We start from the raw sequence: 22,950 nt of genomic DNA on the forward strand, positions 1-22,950 counted from the left end.
GTTGGATGGAGAGCATTTGTGAACAGCAGTTTTCAGTTCTTTCCACAGATTCTCGATTGGATTCAGGTCTGGACTTTGACTTGGCCATTCTAACACCTGGATATGTTTATTTTTGAACCATTCCATTGTAGATTTTTCTTTATGTTTTGGATCATTGTCTTGTTGGAAGACAAATCTCCGTCCCAGTCTCAGGTCTTTTGCAGACTCCATCAGGTTTTCTTCCAGAATGGTCCTGTATTTGGCTCCATCCATCTTCCCATCAATTTTAACCATCTTCCCTGTCCCTGCTGAAGAAAAGCAGGCCCAAACCATGATGCTGCCACCACCATGTTTGACAGTGGGGATGGTGTGTTCAGGGTGATGAGCTGTGTTGCTTTTAAGCCAAACATAACGTTTTGCATTGTTGCCAAAAAGTTCAATTTTGGTTTCATCTGACCAGAGCACCTTCTTCCACATGTTTGGTGTGTCTCCCAGGTGGCTTGTGGCAAACTTTAAACAACACTTTTTATGGATATCTTTAAGAAATGGCTTTCTTCTTGCCACTCTTCCATAAAGGCCAGATTTGTGCAATATACGACTGATTGTTGTCCTATGGACAGAGTCTCCCACCTCAGCTGTAGATCTATGCAGTTCATCCAGAGTGATCATGGGCTCTTGGCTGCATCTCTGATCAGTCTTCTCCTTGTATGAGCTGAAAGTTTAGAGGGACGGCCAGGTCTTGGTAGATTTGCAGTGGTCTGATACTCCTTCCATTTCAATATTATCGCTTGCACAGTGCTCCTTGGGATGTTTAAAGCTTGGGAAATCTTTTTGTATCCAAATCCGGCTTTAAACTTCTTCACAACAGTATCTCGGACCTGCCTGATGTGTTCCTTGATCTTCATGATGTTCTCTGCGCTTTTAACGGACCTCTGAGACTATCACAGTGCAGGTGCATTTATATGGAGACTTGATTACACACAGGTGGATTGTATTTATCCTCATTAGTCATTTAGGTCAACATTGGATCATTCAGAGATCCTCACTGAACTTCTGGAGAGAGTTTGCTGCACTGAAAGTAAAGGGGCTGAGTAATTTTGCACGCCCAATTTTTCAGTTTTTGATTTGTTAAAAAAGTTTGAAATATCAATAAATGTCGTTCCACTTCATGATTGTGTCCCACTTGTTGTTGATTCTTCACCCCAATTTTTTTTTTTTATATCTTTATGTTTGAAGCCTGAAATGTGGCAAAAGGTCGCAAAGTTCAAGGGGGCCGAACACTTTCGCAAGGCACTGTATTTAAGGGGGTCACCCGCAGCACTACCCGGTTCACGGGACTAATCTGAAATTCTTACTTAGAATGTATCCTGCCGAGCAGAAGGATACAATATTAGAGTAATCCAATATAGTGATGCATAACAGATTCTCCCATTTGGAGAATATTGAACTAGGGCTCTTTTTGGAACTAAACATGGCCCTTTTCTCATTGATAATTTTTTATTCATGTTCAGAATTGATCAAAGGGCCATTCTATATTGATAAATGGACCAGATCCGGCCCACGGGCCGCCAATTGAATAGGCCTACTTTAATGTATGCACTAATAGGCAGGGATAAGAGATTTATGCCAATATCTTTCTCTCTCTCTCTCTCTCTATCAGGTGTGGTGTTCATGGCAGGGAGGGTGTACGCGGTGGGAGGCTTCAACGGCTCGTTGCGAGTCAGGACGGTGGATGTGTATGACGGGGTGAGGGACCAGTGGACTACAGTTCCCAGCATGCAAGAGCGACGCAGCACCCTTGGGTCGGCCGTGCTGGGGGACCTGCTCTATGCCGTGGGGGGCTTCGACGGGAGCACAGGTACCTATTCTTACCCCCCCCCCCCCCCCCCTTTTTTTGTCACCACTGTCCCAAGATTTGTGTGTTTTCTAAGTGTTCCAGCAGGCCTTTGAGGGGCAGCGGAGTGTGTTACAGTGTGACTAAATGGAGCAGGGCGCAGTAGTGCCTCCAGAATGAATGTCTAGATTGTATGGTTAGACACAGTGGTGATGTCACCCCAACCGCATCTGATTATACTGATACACTGGAGCAGAGGGGAGAGAGCATTAGTGTTGGGCCTCATTTCATTTGAGTATTGTGTCCTGCTTTCAGTACATTAGAGCTTTCTCCTCTCCCTCCCTCCTTCCCTCCCTCCATCTCAGGCCTGTCTTCAGTGGAGGCCTACAACTACAAGACCAATGAGTGGATGTTTGTTGCTCCCATGAACACGAGACGCAGCAGCGTCGGAGTGGGAGTGGTAGATGGTAAGAGAAGAACAGTGTGTGTGTGTGTGTATCAACAGTGCTATTTGTGAACTTCTCATTTTGTCTGTCTACAGTATATCAGTGTGTGTGAGTGCTTCTGTGTCTATATAGAGCTTCTGTGTGTATCTGTGCTTGTGTATTTTATCAGTGGGTGTGTTGTGTTTCTGGCAGTGGGTGTCCATTCAGCATCTCTTTGTACGTGTTCCTTGTTGTATTCCTCAGTGGGTGTGTGTTGTGTTGTACAGGGAAGCTGTATGCGGTGGGCGGCTACGATGGGGCGTCGCGCCAGTGTCTCAGCACGGTGGAGGAGTACAACCCAGTCAGTAACCAGTGGGGCTACATGGCTGACATGAGCACCAGACGTAGCGGAGCAGGTACCGACCAGACCTCAGCATCAACAACCCTCTCTTGTCCTCCTCACAGACACAACAGTAGCTTCTGTCTCGAGAAGTATGCAGTGCCACCTCTCAGTGGCCTACATACACACTGCACTCCACAGGAGGCATCTCATATTAATGGCTGGAAGGGAGCGAATGGATTGACATCAAACACGTGTTTTGATGTATTTGATACAATTCCGCTCAAGCCATTACCATGAGCCCATCCTCCCCAATTAAGGTGCCACCAACCTCCTGTGCTACACTCGCATCGTCAGTGTCCACAGAGAAAACATAAGCCATGAGAGTGTTGTGACTTTAAGTCCAGGGAATCTATGGAATGTGTAATGGAGTTGTACGATATGTGGTATAGGGTTGTATGTATTAGAGGTTAACCAATTTATGAGTTTTCAACGCCGATACCGATTTATTGGAGGACCCAAAAAAGCCGATACCGATTAATCGGCAGATTTTTATATATATATTTGTAATAATCACAATTACAACAATACTGGATGAACATTTTAATTTTAACTTAATATAATACCTAAATAAAATAAATGTAGTCTCAAATAAATAATGAAACATGTTCAATTTGGTTTAAATAATGCAAAAACACAGTGTTGGAGAAGAAAGTAAAAGTGCAATATGAGCCATGTAAAAAAAAAAAAAAAAAGCTACCGTTTAAGTTCCTTGCTCAGAACATGAGAACGTATGAAAGCTGGTGGTTCCTTTTAACATGAGTCTTCAATATTCCCAGTTACGAAGTTTTAGGTTGTAGTTATAGCAATTATAGGACTATTTCTCTATACCATTTGTATTTCATATACCTTTGACTATTGGATGTTCTTATAGGCACTATGGTATTGCCAGCCTAATCTCGGGAGTTGATAGGCTTGAAGTCATAAACAGTGCAATGCTTGAAGCACAGGGAAGAGCTGCTGGCAAACGCAGGAAAGTGCTGTTTGAATGAATGCTTGTGAGCCAGCTGCTGCCTACCACCGTTCAGTCAGACTGCTCTATCAAATATCAAATCATAGACTTAATTATAATTAACAGACAGAAATACGAGCCTTGGGTCATTAATATGGTAAAATCCGGAAACTATCATTTTGAAAACAAAACGTTTATTCTTTCAGTGAAATACGGAACCGTTCTGTATTTTATCTAACGGGTGGCATCCCTAAGTCTAAATATTGCTGCTATATTGCACAACCTTCAATGTTATGTCATTATTATGTAAAATTCTGGCAAATGAATTACTGTCTTTGTTAGGAGGAAATGGTTGTCACACAGTGCGCAATGAGCCAGGTGGCCCAAACTGCTGCATATACCCTGACTCTGCTTGCACAGAGCGCAAGAGAAGTGACACAATTTCCCTAGTTAAAATAGATTCATGTTAGCAGGCAATATTAACTAAATATGCAGGTTTAAAAATATATATTTGTGTATTGATTTTAAGAAAGGCATTGGTGTTTATGGTTAGGTACACATTGGTGCAACGACAGTGCTTTTTTTCACAAATGCGCTTGTTAAATCATCAGCCGTTTGGCAAAGTAGGCTGTGATTCGATGATAAATTAACATGCACCGCATTGATTATATCCAACGCAGGACAAGCTAGATAAACCAGTAATATCATCAACCATGTGTAGTTAACTAGTGATTATGTTAAGATTGATTGTTTTTTTGTAAGATAAGTTAATGCTAGCTAGCACCTTACCTTGGCTTCTTGCTGCACTCGCGTAACAGCCACGCAGTCTCCTCGTGGAGTGCAATGTAATCGGCGTCCAAAAATGCAGATTACTGATGTATGTATGTATGTATGTATGTATGTATGTATGTATGTATGTATGTATGTATGTATGTATGTATGTATGTATGTATGTATGTATGTATGTATGTATGTATGTATGTATGTATGTATGTATGTATGTATGTATGTATGTATGTATGTATGTATGTATGTATGTATGTATGTATGTATGTATGTATGTATGTATGTATGTATGTATGTATGTATGTATGTATGTATGTATGTATGTATGTATGTATGTATGTATGTATGTATGTATGTATGTATGTATGTATGTATGTATGTATGTATGTAGTATGTATGTATGTATGTATGTATGTATGTATGTATGTATGTATGTATGTATGTATGTATGTATGTATGTATGTATGTATGTATGTATGTATGTATGTATGTATGTATGTATGTATGTATGTATGTATGTATGTATGTATGTATGTATGTATGTATGTATGTATGTATGTATGTATGTATGTATGTATGTATGTATGTATGTATGTATGTATGTATGTATGTATGTATGTATGTATGTATGTATGTATGTATGTATGTATGTAATGTATGTATGTATGTATGTATGTATGTATGTATGTATGTATGTATGTATGTATGTATGTATGTATGTATGTATGTATGTATGTATGTATGTATGTATGTATGTATGTATGTATGTATGTATGTATGTATGTATGTATGTATGTATGTATGTATGTATGTATGTATGTTGTATGTATGTATGTATGTATGTATGTATGTATGTATGTATGTATGTATGTATGTATGTATGTATGTATGTATGTATGTATGTATGTATTTATGTATGTATGTATGTATGTATGTATGTATGTATGTATGTATGTATGTATGTATGTATGTATGTATGTATGTATGTATGTATGTATGTATGTATGTATGTATGTATGTATGTATGTATGTATGTATGTATGTATGTATGTATGTATGTATGTATGTATGTATGTATGTATGTGTATACATACATACATACATACATACATACATATTTTTTTGAGCAGTACGTAAGTACGTATGTACGTACGTACTGCTCAAAAAAATAAAGGGAATGTAACTCCAAGTTAATCACACTTCTGTGAAATCAAACTGTCAAGCAACACTGATTGACAATAAATTTCACATGCTGTTGTGCAAATGGAATAGACAACAGGTGGAAATTATAGGCAATTGGCAAGACACCCCCAATAAAGGAGTTGTTCTGCAGGTGGTGACTACAGACTACTTCTCAGTTCCTATGCTTCCTGGCTGATCTTTTGGTCACTTTTGAATGCTGGCGGTGCTTTCACTCTAGTGGTAGCATGAGACGTAGTCTACAACCCACACAAGTGGCTCAGGTAGTGCAGCTCATCCAGGATGGCACATCAATGCGAGCTGTGGCAAGAAGGTTTGCTGTGTCTGTCAGCGTAGTGTCCAGAGCATGGAGGCGCTACCAGAAGACAGGCCAGTACATCAGGAGATGTGGAGGAGGCCGTAGGAGGGCAACAACCCAGCAGCAGGACCGTTACCTCCGCCTTTGTGCAAGGAGGAGCAGGAGGAGCACTGCCAGAGCCCTGCAAAATGACCTCCAGCCGGCCACAAATGTGCATGTGTCTAATCAAATGGTCAGAAACAGACTCCATGAGGGTGGTATGAGGGCCCGACGTCCACAGGTGGGGGTTGTGCTTACAGCCCAACACCATGCAGGACGTTTGGCATTTGCCAGAGAACACCAAGATTGGCAAATTTGCCACTGGCGCCCTGTGCTCTTCACAGATGAAAGCAGGTTCACACTGAGCACATGTGACAGACGTGATAGTCTGGAGACGCCGTGGAGAACGTTCTGCTGCCTGCAACATCCTCCAGCATGACCGGTTTGGCGGGGGGTCAGTCATGGTGTGGGGTGGCATTTCTTTGGGGGGCCGCACAGCCCTCCATGTGCTCGCCAGAGGTAGCCTGACTGCCATTAGGTACCGAGATGAGATCCTCAGACCCCTTGTGAGACCATATGCTGGTGCGGTTGGCCCTGGGTTCCTCCTAATGCAAGACAATGCTAGACCTCATGTGGCTGGAGTGTGTCAGCAGTTCCTGCAAGAGGAAGGCATTGATGCTATGGACTGGCCCGCCCGTTCCCCAGACCTGAATCCAATTGAGCACATTCGGGACATCATGTCTCGCTCCATCCACCAACGCCACGTTGCACCACAGACTGTCCAGGAGTAGGCGGATGCTTTAGTCCAGGTCTGGGAGGAGATCCCTCAGGAGACCATCCGCCACCTCATCAGGAGCATGCCCAGGCGTTGTAGGGAGGTCATACAGGCACGTGGAGGCCACACACACTACTGAGCCTCATTTTTACTTGTTTTAAGGACATTACATCAAAGTTGGATCAGCCTGTAGTGTGGTTTTCCACTTTAATTTTGAGTGTGACTCCAAATCCAGACCTCCATGGGTTGATAAATTTGATTTCCATTGATAATTTGTGTGTGATTTTGTTGTCAGCACATTCAACTATGTAAAGACAAAAGTATTTAATAAGAATAGTTCATTCATTCAGATCTATAGTGTGTTATTTTAGTGTTCCCTTTATTTTTTTGAGAAGTGTGTGTGTGTGTGTATATATATATATATATATATATGTGTATGTACAGTTGAAGTCGGAAGTTTACATACACTTAGGTTGGAGTCATATAAACTCATTTTTCAACCACTCCACACATTTCTTGTTAACAAACTATAGTTTTGGCAAGTGGTTAGGACATCTACTTTGTGCGTGACATAAGTCATTTTTCCAACAATTGTTTACAGACAGATTATTTCACTTATAATTCACTTTATCACAATTCCAGTGGGTCAGAAGTTTACATACACTAAGTTGACTGTGCCTTCAAACAGTTTGGAAAATTCCATAAAATTATGTCATGGCTTTAGAAGCTTCTGATAGGCTAATTGACATCAATTGGAGGTGTACCTATGGATGTATTTCAAGATCAACCTTCAAACTCAATGCCTCTTTGCTTGACATCATGGGAAAACCAAAAAGAATCAGTCAAGACCTCAGAAACTAAATTATAGACCTCCACAAATCTGGTTCATCCTCATTCTTAAAATAAAGTAAAGTTTACATACACCTTAGCCAAATACATTTAAACTCAGTTTTTCACAATTCCTGACATTTAATCCTAGTAACAATTCCCTGTCTTAGTATATGTAAACTTCTGACCCACTGGAATTGTGATAAAGTGAAATAAGCTGTCTGAAATAATTCGTAACAATCGGTGTGTGTGTATGTATGTATGTATGCATGCATGCATACTCAGCAAAAAAAGAAACGTCCTCTGAACAAAAGTGGGGTCAAAATCAAAAGTAACAGTCAGTATCTGGTGTGGCCACCAGCTGCATTATGTACTGCAGTGCATCTCCACCTCATGGACTGCACCAGATTTGCCAGTTCTTGCTGTGAGATGTTACCCCACTCTTCCACCAAGGCACCTGCAAGTTCCCGGACATTTCTGGGGGGAATGGGCCTAACCCTCACCCTCCGATCCAACAGGTCCCAGACATGCTCAATGGGATTGAGATCCGGGCTCTTCGCTGGCCATGGCAGAACATTGACATTCCTGTCTTGCAGGAAATCACACACAGAATGAGCAGTATGGCTGGTGGCATTGTCATGGTGGAGGGTCATGTCAGGATGAGTCTGCAGGAAGGGTACCACATGAGTGAGGAGGATGTCTTCCCGGTAACGCACTGCGTTGAGATTTCCTGCAATGACAACAAGCTCAGTCCAATGATGTTGTGACACACCGCCCTAGACCATGACGGACCCTCCACCTCCAAATCGATCCCATTCCAGAGTACAGGCCTCGGTGTAACGCTCATTCCTTCGACGATAAATGCGAATCGGACCATTACCTCCGGTTGAGACAAAACCTTGACTCGTCAGTGAAGAGCCCTTTTTGCCAGTCCTGGCTGGTCCAGCGAGGGTGGGTTTGTGCCCATAGGCAATGTTGTTGCCGGTGATGTCTGGTGAGGATCTGCCTTGCAACAGGCCTACAAGCCCTCAGTCCAGCCTCTCTCTGCTGATTGCGGACAGTCTGAGCATTGATGGAGGGATTGTGCGTTCCTGGTGTAACTCGGGCAGTTGTTGTTGCCAACCTATACCTGTCCCGCAGGTGTGATGTTCGGATGTATCGATCCTGTGCAGGTGTTGTTACACGTGGTCTGCCACTGCGAGAACGATCAGCTGTCCGTCTTGTCTCCCTGTAGCATTGTCTTAGGCGTCTCACAGTACAGACATTGCAATTTTTTGCCCTGGCCACATCTGCAGTCCTTATGCCTCCTTGCAGCATGCCTAAGGCACGTTCACGCAGATGAGCAGGGACCCTGGGCGTCTTTCTTTTGGTGTTTTCAGAGTCAGTAGAAAGGCCTCTTTGGTGTCCTAAGTTTTCATAACTGTGACCTTAATTGCCTACCGTCTGTAAGCTGTCAGTGTCTTAGCGACCGTTCCACAGGTGCATGTTCGTTAATTGTTTATGGTTCATCGAACAAGCATGAGGAACAGTGTTTAAACCCTTTGCAATAAAGATCTTTGAAGTTATTTGGATTTTTACCAATTATCTTTGAAAGACAGGGTCCTGAAAAAGAGATGTTTCTTTTTTTGCTGAGTGTATGTGTGTGTGGTATGTATGTGTGTGTGCGTGTGTGGTATGTATGTATGTATACATACATTTATGTATACATTCATACATACAGTGCCTTGGGAAAGTATTCGACCCCCTTGAACTTTGCGACCTTTTGCCACATTTCAGGCTTCAAACATAAAGATATAAAACTGTATTTTTTTGTGAAGAATCAACAACAAGTGGGACACAATCATGAAGTGGAATGACATTTATTGGATATTTCAGACTTTTTTAACATATCAAAAACTGAAAAATTGGGCGTGCAAAATTACTCAGCCCCTTTACTTTCAGTGCAGCAAACTCTCTCCAGAAGTTCAGTGAGGATCTCTGGATGATCCAATGTTGACCTAAATGACTAATGATGATAAATACAATCCACCTGTGTGTAATCAAGTCTCCGTATAAATGCACCTGCACTGTGATAGTCTCAGAGGTCCGTTAAAAGCGCAGAGAGCATCATGAAGAACAAGGAACACACCAGGCAGGTCCGAGATACTATTGTGAAGAAGTTTAAAGCCGGATTTGGATACAAAAAGATCCCAAGGATCACTGTGCAAGCGATAATATTGAAATGGAAGGAGTATCAGACCACTGCAAATCTACCAAGACCTGGCCATCCCTCTAAACTTTCAGCTCATACAAGGAGAAGACTGATCAGAGATGCAGCCAAGAGGCCCATGATCACTCTGGATGAACTGCAGAGATCTACAGCTGAGGTGGGAGACTCTGTCCATAGGACAACAATCAGTTGTATATTGCACAAATCTGGCCTTTTATGGAAGAGTGGCAAGAAGAAAGCCATTTCTTAAAGATATCCATAAAAAGTGTTGTTTAAAGTTTGCCACAAGCCACCTGGGAGACACACCAAACATGTGGAAGAAGGTGCTCTGGTCAGATGAAACCAAAATTGAACTTTTTGGCAACAATGCAAAACGTTATGTTTGGCGTAAAAGCAACACAGCTCATCACCCTGAACACAACATCCCCACTGTCAAACATGGTGGTGGCAGCATCATGGTTTGGGCCTGCTTTTCTTGGTGATGGTTAAAATTGATGGGAAGATGGATGGAGCCAAATACAGGACCATTCTGGAAGAAAACCTGATGGAGTCTGCAAAAGACCTGAGACTGGGACGGAGATTTGTCTTCCAACAAGACAATGATCCAAAACATAAAGCAAAATCTACAATGGAATGGTTCAAAAATAAACATATCCAGGTGTTAGAATGGCCAAGTCAAAGTCCAGACCTGAATCCAATCGAGAATCTGTGGAAAGAACTGAAAACTGCTGTTCACAAATGCTCTCCATCCAACCTCACTGAGCTCGAGCTGTTTTGCAAGGAGGAATGGGAAAAAATGTCAGTCTCTCGATGTGCAAAACTGATAGAGAAATACCCCAAGCGACTTACAGCTGTAATCGCAGCAAAAGGTGGCGCTACAAAGTATTAACTTAAGGGGGCTGAATAATTTTGCACGCCCAATTTTTCAGTTTTTGATTTGTTAAAAAAGTTTGAAATATCCAATAAATGTCATTCCACTTCATGATTGTGTCCCACTTGTTGTTGATTCTTCACAAAACATACAAAACACACAAAACATATCTTTATGTTTGAAGCCTGAAATGTGGCAAAAGATCGCAAAGTTCAAGGGGGCCGAATACTTTCGCAAGGCACTGTACATGAATGCATGCATGCATTCAGTTGAAGTCGGAAGTTTACATACATCTTAGCCAAATACATTTAAACTCAGTCCTGACATTTAATCCTAGTAAGAATTCCCTGTCTTAGGTCAGTTAGAATCGTCAGTTTATTTTAAGAATGTGAAATGTCAGAATAATTGTAGAGTGCATGATTTATTTAATCTTTTATTTCTTTCATCACATCCTCAGTGGGTCAGAAGTTTGCATACACTCAATTATTATTTGATAGCATTGCCTTTAAATTGTTTAACTTGGGTCAAACTTTTCGGGTAGCCTTCCTTCCACAAGCTTCCCACAATAAGTTGGGTGATTCTTGCCCATTCCTCCTGACAGAGCTGGTGTAATTGAGTCAGGTTTGTAGACCTTGCTCGCACACGCTTTTTCAGTTCTGCCCACAAATTTTCTATAGGATTGAGGTCAGGGCTTTGTGACGGCCACTCCAATACTTTGACTTTGTTGTCCTTAAGCCATTTTGCCACAACTTTGGAAGTATGCTTGTGGTCATTGTCCATTTGGATAACCAATTTGCGACCATAATTTAACTTCCTGACTGATATCTTGAGACGTTGCTTCAATATATCCACATAAGTTTCCTACCTCCTGATGTTATATATTTTGTGAAGTGTACAAGTCCCTCCTGCAGCAAAGCACCCCCACAACATGATGCTGCCACCTCCGTGCTTGACGGTTGGGATGGTGTTCTTCTGCTTGCAAGCCTCCCCCTTTTCCTCCAAACATAATGACGGTCATTATGGCCAAACAGTTCTATTTTTGTTTCCTGAGACCAGAGGATATTTCTCCCAAAAGTACGTTTTTTTTGTTGTTGTCCACGTACAGTTGCAAACTGTAGTCTGGCTTTTTTATGGTGGTTTTGGAGCAGTGGCTTCTTCCTCGCTGAGCGGCCTTTCAGGTTATGTCGATATAGGACTTGTTTTACTGTGGATATAGATACTTTTGTGCCTGTTTCCACCAGCATATTCACAAGGTCCTTTGCTGTTGTTCTGGGACTGATTTGCACTTTTCGCACCAAACTACGTTCTTCTCTAGGAGACAGAACGCGTCTCCTTCCTGAGCGGTATGACGTCTGCGTGGTCCCATGGTGTTTATATTTGCATACTATTGTTTGTACAGATGAATGTGGTACCTCCAGGTGTTTGGAAATTGCTTTCAAGGACGAACCAGACTTGTGGAGGTCTACAATTCTTTTCTGAGGTCTTGTCTGATTTCTTTTGATTTTCCCATGATGTCAAGCAAAGAGGCACTTGAGTTTGAAGGTAGGCATTGAAATACATCCACAGGTACACCTCCAATTGACTCAAATGATGTCAATTAGCATACCAGAGGCTTCTAAAGCTATGCCATCATTTTCTGGAATTTTCCAAGCTGTTTAAAAGCTCAGTCAACTTAGTGTTTGTAAACTTTTGACCCACTACTCTCTCTCTCTCTGTCTCTCTCTCTCTTTCTCTCTCTCTTTCTGTTTTCTACATTGTAGAATAATATTGAAGATGTCAACACTATGAAATAACACATATGGAATCATGCAGTAACCGAATTTGAGATTCTTCAAAGTAGCTACCCTTTGCCCTTTTGACAGCTTTGCACACTCTTGGCATTCTCTCAAGCAGCTTCATGAGGTAGTCACCTGGAATGCATTTCAATTAACAGGGGTGCCTTGTTAATTTGTATAATTTTTTTTCCCTTAATGCGTTTGAACTTTTGACTGGTACTGTGTGTGTGCATATGAGTTATAATGGGCTTCTAGACCTCAACTAACCTCACACAGTAACATTTACTACCTACAGAGATTCCTGGAAATAGGAAATGTCTTTTAAATCATATTCTCTTGCGATGGTAGCTGTGTGTGTCTCTCTCTTTTTCAAGAGCGCCGTTGTGTATTTTCCCTCTCGTTCTGGTAACTTTGGTATTGTGAGAGGGTCTCTGTGTCTCTCAGTCAATGTTGTTGCGAGTGTGAATGAGTCTCCTGTGCTCATTGTGCAGTCTGCTCAGCTGGGCAGAGGAAGTAGCACCAACACAATGCAGCCCCTTGATCCCTGGTGATGCTGCCTGGGTTCATCCAGGACTACACTGCTAACTAACTAGCTGGCAGCAGGAGCAGTGAGGGAACAGCACCACCATATCAATACCTACAACTCAATATTCACCCAATCTGGTTTTAATGCGCTACAAGCAATGTTTTCCCTGCATGACCATATGTTAAGGTTGGGCGATATTACAATATCGACGATAATTGACAGCCATCTTCGATGGTGACGACATCGTTATGTTCAATAAGTACGTTATATAGCCTACAGAACGCAAGAGCCAGACAGAGCGAAGAATTCCACCAAAGCAGCTCCAAATGTCTAGTCAGAAAATATTGTTTCTCTGTTGGATGCATGGGCATTAGGCTAAAGCCTAAACATTTTAAAGCATTTTTTGTTAATAACAGAGACTCCTTAACTATATTGACTAGCTGCTTAATGAAAAATGTAGCCTATATTCTCTTCTCTCTCAATTCGATAGGCTATGAATATGACAGAAGGCTACACTTCATCGTTTTATGCATGGATTTCCCCCGATCAAACAATGAATCTAATGGAGTTCTAAGTTATTTGAATAGCCTAAAAACACAAGGTAGCCAGGGGATGAATAATGAGAGAGAAAAAGCTATATCAGTAGCCTGTAGATAAACCGAATGACAAGTTCAATCAAATTGAAGCTTATTAAGAAAGAAGTTATCCGTGCGGGCCCGGGAAAAACCCTCCATGTGAGGTTGAAAACAAAATGGCCAATAAATGATCCTCCTACTAGGCATATCATACAAGTTACAGTTATGAACAGTAGCTTATAGTCTAAACCCACGAAGGTGTTGTCCTAAAGTTGTGGCTTTCAAGAGTAACAAGAATTAAAGTCTCTATAGCATAGGCTATTCTCAGTCATAGCTTTATGAGAGAGAACAAACCATATTATTTATTTTTCTATTATTTTATGAGGCAAATAAAGCAATTATTATCCAGTTCTGAAGACGGTAGACTACTTCTATCCAGCCCATGATGGAGACCTATAACCTAGCTCACTACGGATAGTCACTACTCCACCAGGTGCGCCCCACACACACACACACACACACAACTCTGTTCTTCTCCACCAGAAAGGAACGTTAGAAAATATTTGCTAGTGCTTAGCCTCTGCCCAGGCTTTCATCATAAACTGTTGTCACGATTCGTCCAGTTGCATTCGTATGCATCACAATTTTGTATGGATACATAATCACGATAGGACAAAGGTTAACATCACCCAACCCTAGTATACAGCGATCTAAACCGAATGAGCACTGAAATGAGATTACTGCCGTAGAGGGTGCTGTTCACAAGAGAACTACTGGAGCTGATACTTAGCTCCAGCTTGCGGGTTATTAATGGACTACAGTTATGGCTGGCGAACATCTGTAGCGCGTTTATGTGTGAAGAGATCTAACTAGATGTGTGCGGTGGTGTTTGTAGGTGTTGGGGTGCTGAGCGGGCAGCTGTATGCGGCGGGGGGCCACGACGGGCCCCTGGTGAGGAAGAGTGTGGAGGTGTACGATCCCCCTAGTAACACCTGGAAACAAGTGTGCGACATGAACATGTGTCGGAGGAACGCCGGTAAGTAGCCTAACACACACACACACACACTAGAGACCATGAAATGCAGAATATTTGGGCATAGTGTGTGTGCGTGTCTCTAACCTCTCCCCCGTGTTCGTGCAGGAGTGTGTGCCATAAACGGCCTGCTGTATGTGATCGGAGGAGACGACGGCTCGTGTAACCTCTCCTCAGTGGAGTATTACAACCCTGCCACAGACAAGTGGAGCCTCATCCCCACCAACATGAGCAACGGCCGAAGCTATGCAGGTACCCTTTGACCTTTCATAACCCTATTCAAATGCTTGTCCATGCATCAAAACTCGGGACCTTCTGATCTGAAGAATTAAGTCCTCTGTTATCTCCCCGTACAGGTGTATCCGTCATAGACAAGCCTTTATGACTATCAGCCCCCGACTACAGGACCCCACAGCCACACGCAGCAGCCAAAGGGAGCCACTCTGATGCGCATACGGACGTCTGATTTCACGGTCAACTCCTTGAACCAACACTAGCTTGACAGGTGGCTCTGAGCATGAGCCTGGGCTGCCATAGAAAGAGAGGAGGAGAGGGAGAAAGAGAGCGGGGGGAACATTGGCTTCCATGGTCGAAGTGACCCCAAGACTCAACAATGCTGCCTGAAGCAGAGTGTCTTAAGACTGGATGCCAATGTGTTGGGCCAAGCAGGGCTGGAGGGAGGGGCCAATTTAGCTAGATTAGTATTAGGAGGGCCACACTCTCCTCATACTCCTTTACAACTGAACAGAGAGGGAGAATAAACTGGCCTTTTTTTAAAGGGATAGACTAAATGAGCTATGACCAAGAAGAAGGTTGTTGATTGGCCGAGGAAACGACACTGTGGCCAACAGAGGCCTCTCAAACCAACCATGGGCTCTTGCTATGCCATGTCGTGTTACTGCTGTAGAAATGCACGGATGATCATCAGGTCAGTCAGTCAGTCTGTCTGTTCTACTGGAGAGCCATGGGTGGACTGCAGACTCCAAGGTGCTGCCCACAGGCTCTCTCACTGTCTGCAGCCTGAGTGGGTCCTCTCTTTTAAATACCACCTGAGATAATTGTCGGAGGAACTCAAGACAGACTTGGAGGACCAACCTGGACCAGCATTCACCGGGAGCCACATGCCTCAAATGCATACCATTTCCAATTTGGAATCGATCATGTTTTTTTCCCTCATATTGGAATTGGGCACAATGGGGGACCATGTTAATGTGGTGTTTTAAATGCACTGTAGATACATATTTGCAAAGTGATAAGCCAATATGCTGTCAGTCTTGACTTGGCGTACTTGATGTGCCATAATGCGCTCTCATACTGTATTTGAGTGTTTGTTTGCAAACCTTTTGTATCTGAAGGATATGTGCCAAATTGACGCAAAAACATTAGACAATGGACATCATGTCAAAGAATGAATGCAATAGCACTTTTTTTGTATTGTATAAAGCTAATTTCCTGTAACAACCAAAAGACTACAACTTCTGCATCAGGCACGATAATTATGGTTAACATTATTCCAAGCTCAACACATCTTTTACCAGGGTTGGGTTCAATTTCATTTCAGCTCTCATCAATTCAAGAAGTGAATTTTAAATTCAGTTTATGAATTGGAAATGTGAAATTAGAATAAACTAAGGCACTTTTCAATGAATCTCTGGACTTGAAATGGAATTGACACCTACTGTCTTTTTCTACTCCTCGCATATACTGTCATTTTGTTCAGAGATTCTGGTATTTCTGATTGAAATGACTCTATTTACTGCACAATCCATCCGTATGGTTGTACTTAGCCACCCCAGAGCGATGTTGAAATATGCAGGACATAGGCAACTTGTATAATATTAAGTATATTATATCAAGATCGGTGAACTATTTTCTAAAGTATCTTTTATTGTGTATATTAAATGATAGTAAATTTCAATTTTTAATGAGCATTTGTTGTGTGTACTATGGCCACCTAGAATCCCTTTTGAGCATTTTTCTTCTCGCATGTTCAAGAAGTGGATACATGGTTACCGTGCGTACATTGATCATTATAATGTATAGAACATCCGCCTCTCATCATAACATATAACCTAACCAGGCTTTTTAATTCACTTGGACTATGCAGCTGACTATGTGAGCCACCATTGTAAGATTAAGAGGGTGGATGAGAGATGTATTTGTGACTGGGAGTGTATGAGGATAACATATTTTAAAAAATGTAACCAGGCAAGTCAGTTCAGAACAACTTCTTATTTACAATGACATCTGTTGTCAGGGAATGCCATTAACAGCCATGTTCGTGGCCTTGTACATTAGATTTCAGGCCACTTGTGACCCAGAATGTAGGGATAATCTCTCCATTGGTGGTAATGGTAAAACTTCAAACATTTCTACTAGCTTGCCACACATCACTGACAATTCCAGACTGCATCCTCCTTAACTTCTCACAACTGAGTCACAGGGTCCCATGTCTGAGCTGGACCACTCAGGGATCTGCACTGAGCCAGCCTAAGGACACCAGCCTAGATCTACAGACCATGAGTGTCCAAAACCCTGCATGGACCGACTGTGTCCATTCCGCCTGACAGTCTTCATATGTCTTCGGCTGCTCAGTTTATGACTGACAAAAATGGCCTTTCATTTTAAGTGGGGCCTTGAATCATTGTCTGTGCTGAACATTAACACAAGACTGGTAGGGACTGTGCGTTAGTTTAAATATCTATATGAATTAAAACATATGGATTTGGTGTCATTCTTTTTATGATATATTATATAATTCAACAACGATATATGTATCCATTAAAAGAGCATGGCACACTAGCAAGTTGAAACACCAAAGTTGTGTGCTCCATTCCCACAGGGATCAAATATACATACTAGGGTTAAGGTTAAAGCAGTCTTTGTAATTGTATTTTAAAATCATCGCTGTATATCTAATAAATCACTGTTTATTAAAATAACTCCAACTCAATATGTATTTTCCTGAGCCTCCTTTGGCCCCTAAAATGCTCAGTCTGATTGTGTGGGTGTTAGGAAACTAATTTGAAGATACTTACATACACAGCCCTGATTGGCTGGTAGGATGGTCTAGAACCCACCCTCTAACCCAGACGACCAGTCATTGTTCTTTTATAATCAAATCACATTTTTAAGTTATGATTGTGGGCCAAAAGTTCCATCACACCTGAACAGGCTGAAATTCCAGGCTTTAAAAAAACAACAGTTCTTACACAAAAAGGGTATTAACATTGTTTGCACAATTTGTGTTATTTCAACCCCATAGTGTGTACATATCATAAATTAGGGTCAGGGAGGGTTGAGCTGGGGTGTGGACATGATGTTAGGGTTATGGCTAAGTTTAGGGTCAGGGTTGACATCCTGTGTGGACATAAATTTAAGGTTAGGTTTAAGGATATGAAACGTGGGTTAGGGTTAACTTTTGCAGTTGGTAGTTTGAGCTGGGGTGGATTCATTACGTCAGTTCTGTTGCAAAAAGTTTACAACAGAAACCGTTTACTCCAAATGGAAAACTAAATTTCTATTGGACAAATTCAGCTAAGTCCCTTCCTGTTTTGTTCCATTTGCTGTTCGCTTCTGTTTGCTTCTTAAATGGTAAACAGTTTTCATTGCAAGTGGTAATGAATACACCACAGCTATTGACCATCTAGGCAGACTCTTCAAAGAAAGAGGCCCTCAAACTTTCATATAATTTCAGAATTTTGTTTTGAAAGTGTTGCTCACGAGCCAAAAGTGGTCCCCGTTTGTGTACTACATGTTTTAATTTTGCAATTCATTTATGTTATGAATTTATTGCGCTTAAGCTCCTGAAGGTATGTTTTAAGCATTTACCAAAGCTCTTCATAAAGTGTGGTGTTACCTAAGTGTTAGTGTTGGCTGTGAACACTAGAGGGCAGCAGTAACAAAACGAAAAAGACATGGCCATGCTCATTCTAGAAGTGTGTGAAAGCCAGGCAATGAAATATGTTTTTTGGGGGATCAGGGAATCATTGACCATTCACTAAATCTTGTTAAAGATGCACATGATAAAGCCTAAAGATGATCTGCTGATCAACATGTGCTATGGCAATTCAGGTGCCCATGAAGATGGATTTATGTGTATAGGGTGTAATATATCACTGTTTGGGTTTGTTCCAACTGCGGCTTCGCGTGCTGACCTCTGTTCTTTGCAGACTCAGGATTTTTTCCACTCTTATTCTGCCGGGTCATGGTCAGCCCGCCCTCACAACCATCTCTGTCCTCCATGAAAACGCATTCACCAGACACAACTGCAAACCACCTAGCTAGTTATTGCATGCATACTGGGCATTAGGTGCAGTATACTTTGACATACATAAATTATATTGACTTGTATTTCAATTGTGCATCTGGTTTAAGTAACCTTTCCCATTAGTTTGAAGACAACTTCAGCATGAGGCATGTAAATTACAATATTTGTATATATTTTTTAAATTTCATTTTAATATACATTATTACTGATTGTACTTTATTATAATGTGTAAATGAAGGAAAACAAGCATTCACAAAAACATTTATAGATACATATATATATAGATGTAAAACACAGCTCCACATATAGATAGGGAGGCTCTGGGAGCCAGTGGCTGATCGGCTAGTCAGTTGATGCAACCTGCCACCGGCTCCATGGGCCAGAAAAACAAACATGCGTGGGATGGCATGGGGCTATGAACAGGGTCAGTGTACATCCTTATAGCCTGTGGGCTTCACATGATTTTTACCACTTGTTGCAGGCACAACACAAAATGAGAGTTAAAAAAAGCCCTTAAATTTGACATGGAAATAACAAAATCGATCGACCAATTTCACATTTATTTTCTTTTAAAATAATACAAATTGGAATGTTTGGTCCAAATATACCTCGATCATTGTCACCACATTGATAATCTCTTCTCATTTGGTTAAAGCAGTGCCCCAGAAAACATTATGCTGACAAGTGGTAAAAATGCTGGTTTTAGCAGACAGAAAACTGAGTCGCGTTGGAACTCTCACAGCAGTTAGTCAAGTGACAGTTTCATGGGTTGGTCTGCAAGGAAAAAAAAAAACAGCAGACCAAGTTAGTCCCATTAATATAGATTAAACATTAATCAGCCATATACTCAGAAAATGCACATAGTGGGTTAACAAGGCCCCACATTCCATTGATGCTCATTTATTGCTTCATCTTCATGGCACAAAAATAGAAACAATACAAATCTTTGCCATGCAAGCAAACTACTGAGACTAGCTTATACAAAACAAAAACATAGCAGATTATTAGCCAATACAGAGGTACTACACTGTATAGATGTATTAGTGAGGGGCACATTTGTCAAATACAAAATAATGGTAATAAAAAAAACACATTCTCAAGTTTGAACATCACAGAAATTGAAACAAGGGGCCAAATGTGTTAGAAATAATTTAAATTCTGACATTCATCCTTCAGATATAAGTAGTGCTTCTAAAACAAGGAACAAATAGACAAACAAAACAAGGGCTGCATTCTCAGAATGCTGTGCAAATAACTTCTAGAACCTCCCCACACTGTCCACCCATACATACACCACACCCTGCCAACTCAAACAAAGGTTACATGACTTGGTTTAGACCCAGTGAGGGACCAAGGCAAAACTCTTGGTTCAGCGCAAACATCCTTCAGGCAAAATTAGATTCCCTATATTCTTGGTGTGTTGGTCTGACTGACAATATACTCCATTATTCCACCTCCTGAAGCAGATGCAGATCCTTACAGTTGGTGCCACTGATGGTGCCTTCCCATTCCGAAACAAGCAAACAGCACTAATTCCCCTCCCCACCCTAATGTGCAGAGACATTTAGTCTACAACATCAAATGTTTTTTTGTATTTAATTGCCAGGACTAGAACTAGTCAACTGAACAGACGAAAGGTCGTTGCTCTACTCGAAAGCTCCTGCTTGGTTTTGTCAAGTCCAGAGAGCTTCTGAAGGATAGTGATGTGATGCTGCCTCTGGGCTGCCTGCTAGTTTGGCTAGGGGTCAAAGGCTAGGATCAATGACCATTAAGGAGTGGCAGGCAACAGCACTCCGAGGCGGCATTATGCCGACAGACCAGACACACCTCATTCCAAATATGCAAAACTTGGACTCTGTTGTTGTTGTATGTGACCTTTATATTGAAGCCCAGAAGAGCTTTCGGCCTCTAGAGACATCAATAAGTTGACCCTTGACGTAAATTGTCAGGGGTGAAGGTGCTGTTGGTTCTGCTTGGCCGTGGTAAAGCCTTCTCAGAGCCCTGTGGTCAGACAACTCCCCAAGACCTGACAATGACCTGGCTCTACATTGCCTGGTCAAACACTCTGGCTCACTATGGGACATATCCCATAATGAAAAATAGACGTTTACCAACCAACCAACACCCACTGAGAGAGAGACCCTTCGCACCAGAGAAAACATGTACAGCAATAGCCTGACATTGTGTGACTCTAGATTGAAGGAATGTAGCTCTTTTGCAGTGGGTCAGTGATCGCTAACCAAGGACACGTTGAACTTTTGGTGCAACAACATACAGTAGCTAGACGTTGTGACAAGTTGTTACAAGCCAGGAAGTCAGCTGATCCTGTTCTCGGCTCAATTTGGGAACTTCCCTTTGAGACACCGTCCTGCGTACTAAAGTGGAACCTTAGACGAAGACGCCTAGTTTACCTCACATTCCCCAGTGACTAAAAGGAGATTATGACATGAGGACTGTTTGTCATCTTAACCTGGGCACAGGGCTGACCGAACCTCCAGACTGACTGGCAGCCAAATGGCGATAACTTATCTATGGCTGTCCTCAAGAAGCCGGATGGTCCGCCCGACCACTGTCCATCAGCACACACACAATCACACACACACACACACACACACACACACACACACACACCACTGGGGGTTAAATACTGGCTGTGTGGCAGTAGGGTTTTGGTCAACACACCTGGTTGTATAACTGGGCACCTGGGAGTGTATGTCTGCCATACTAAGAGGTGGTCCACTGACTGTAGGATGGAACGCTAGGTTAAAGTCCATCGAACAGGGCTAGGAACCGTCTATCACGCCCTAACATTGCCATATGCTGTATTTAGCATAATACTGATGAGGTTGAAACTACCTTAGCTTTAATCTCACAACCCATCCACCACCCCCCATTCTGGACACCTTGCACAAAGATCCACTCCGCAACTGAACTTTAACGCGTATAAAACAAAATATAGATTGAAAATAAGTCAAGCAGTCTAGCTTTATTGCCAGACAATGGAGACGGTTAAGGTACAGGAACACTAAGTGATACACCTAACTGGCTGTCCTGCCCACCTGGTGTGCCAAAACTCCTTTCAGTGATGACTGATGATCCAAATATTTGAAAAAAACGAAGAGAAAGGAACAGCACAACCAGTCCCAGCTGATAAAACTCACTCCAGTTTCCATAGTGGCAAAGGGAATGGAACAACACACTAACTCAGTAAGATTATTTTCAAAACCAAGAAGGAATTACTCTGCATTCAAGAAAAACAACATACTGTAACATAGAAACATTTGTGTGTACATATTGATTTACAAGAACACATACACAGTAATGACTTTTTTCTCTCTCTCGCTCTCTCTCCCAAAAACTCACTCAGACGAAACACAAAAGCGTCCCAGTGTTGAAGGATGAAGATCGAGTTCGGGCAACTGAATCCATGCGAGTCTGAATGTCTGAAAAAGGATGACCAGTCTCCTCGCTCCAAGGGAGGGAGAGTTCAGTTTGTTACGTCTAAACAGGTGGCCAGGTGACTAAAATGCGCTACAAAACAGAGCTCCTGTCCTCTCCAATATGATTTCTCAGTATGAGAAACTACCGTACGTGAAAAGTTCAGGGGGGGGGGGGGGGGCTACAAGAAAAACAAATCTAATGAGGAAAGGGGGAACTCCTCCGAATGAAACTGACAGAAAGTTTTAAAAAAAGGGGTGTGTTGAGTCTTGACTGGTGGAATGAAGATGTGACTCTTCTCCCTCAGAGTCCCCAGTGAGGACCCCTTGACTGTACATAAGCTGGCGGTGGTAGAAACAGATGGGTTGTGGTGGTGAGACAGCAGCGGGACATGGTGGCTGACATGCCTTCCCTCAGCGGTGCAGGTAGGGGGATGGTTGATAAGGGATGGGGAGGGGTATGGGCCATGTAGGGGTGACATGTATGCCCGGGGTGAGGCAGTTGACCCTCTGTGTCCGGTGGGATGAAGGGAGGGAAGCAGGGTGGCCGCTCCCTCTCTAGATGGACTTGGAGGAGTCCTGCTTGCTGATGAGCACCTCCAGCAGACGCAGTTTGGCCTTGATCCGTTTATACTCTTTGTATTCATCCATCATGGGGAGCCTGTCCTCCTTCTGGACATTCCTGTAGAGGGAGAGCGAGAAGGTCTGAGACACCAGTTGGATACGGGCCCGTTCACT

General features: G+C 42.3%; 2 protein-coding genes across 4 annotated transcripts in view; one reads left to right on the forward strand and one right to left on the reverse strand.

Annotated features, from left to right (window-relative positions):
- Positions 1–17,458, forward strand: part of LOC109864553 (kelch-like protein 3) — a 35,805-nt gene extending 18,347 nt beyond the window's left edge. Inside the window, exons 10-15 of the mRNA XM_020452401.2 lie at positions 1,640–1,837; positions 2,179–2,280; positions 2,526–2,654; positions 14,368–14,508; positions 14,614–14,757; positions 14,862–17,458. Coding sequence (XP_020307990.2) covers positions 1,640–1,837; positions 2,179–2,280; positions 2,526–2,654; positions 14,368–14,508; positions 14,614–14,757; positions 14,862–14,890 — 743 coding nt within the window. The 3' untranslated portion in view covers positions 14,891–17,458. The remainder of the gene's footprint in view (positions 1–1,639; positions 1,838–2,178; positions 2,281–2,525; positions 2,655–14,367; positions 14,509–14,613; positions 14,758–14,861) is intronic.
- A 1,516-nt stretch (positions 17,459–18,974) lies between these two features.
- Positions 18,975–22,950, reverse strand: part of LOC109864554 (protein FAM13B) — a 74,475-nt gene continuing 70,499 nt past the window's right edge. For all 3 annotated transcript variants that reach the window (XM_020452404.2, XM_020452403.2, XM_020452405.2), the window contains one exon: positions 18,975–22,894. In XM_020452404.2, the coding sequence (XP_020307993.1) occupies positions 22,771–22,894 (124 nt within the window). In that variant the 3' untranslated portion in view covers positions 18,975–22,770. The remainder of the gene's footprint in view (positions 22,895–22,950) is intronic.

Source organism: Oncorhynchus kisutch, linkage group LG19 (assembly GCF_002021735.2).
Source record: "Oncorhynchus kisutch isolate 150728-3 linkage group LG19, Okis_V2, whole genome shotgun sequence".
NCBI lineage: Eukaryota > Metazoa > Chordata > Actinopteri > Salmoniformes > Salmonidae > Oncorhynchus > Oncorhynchus kisutch.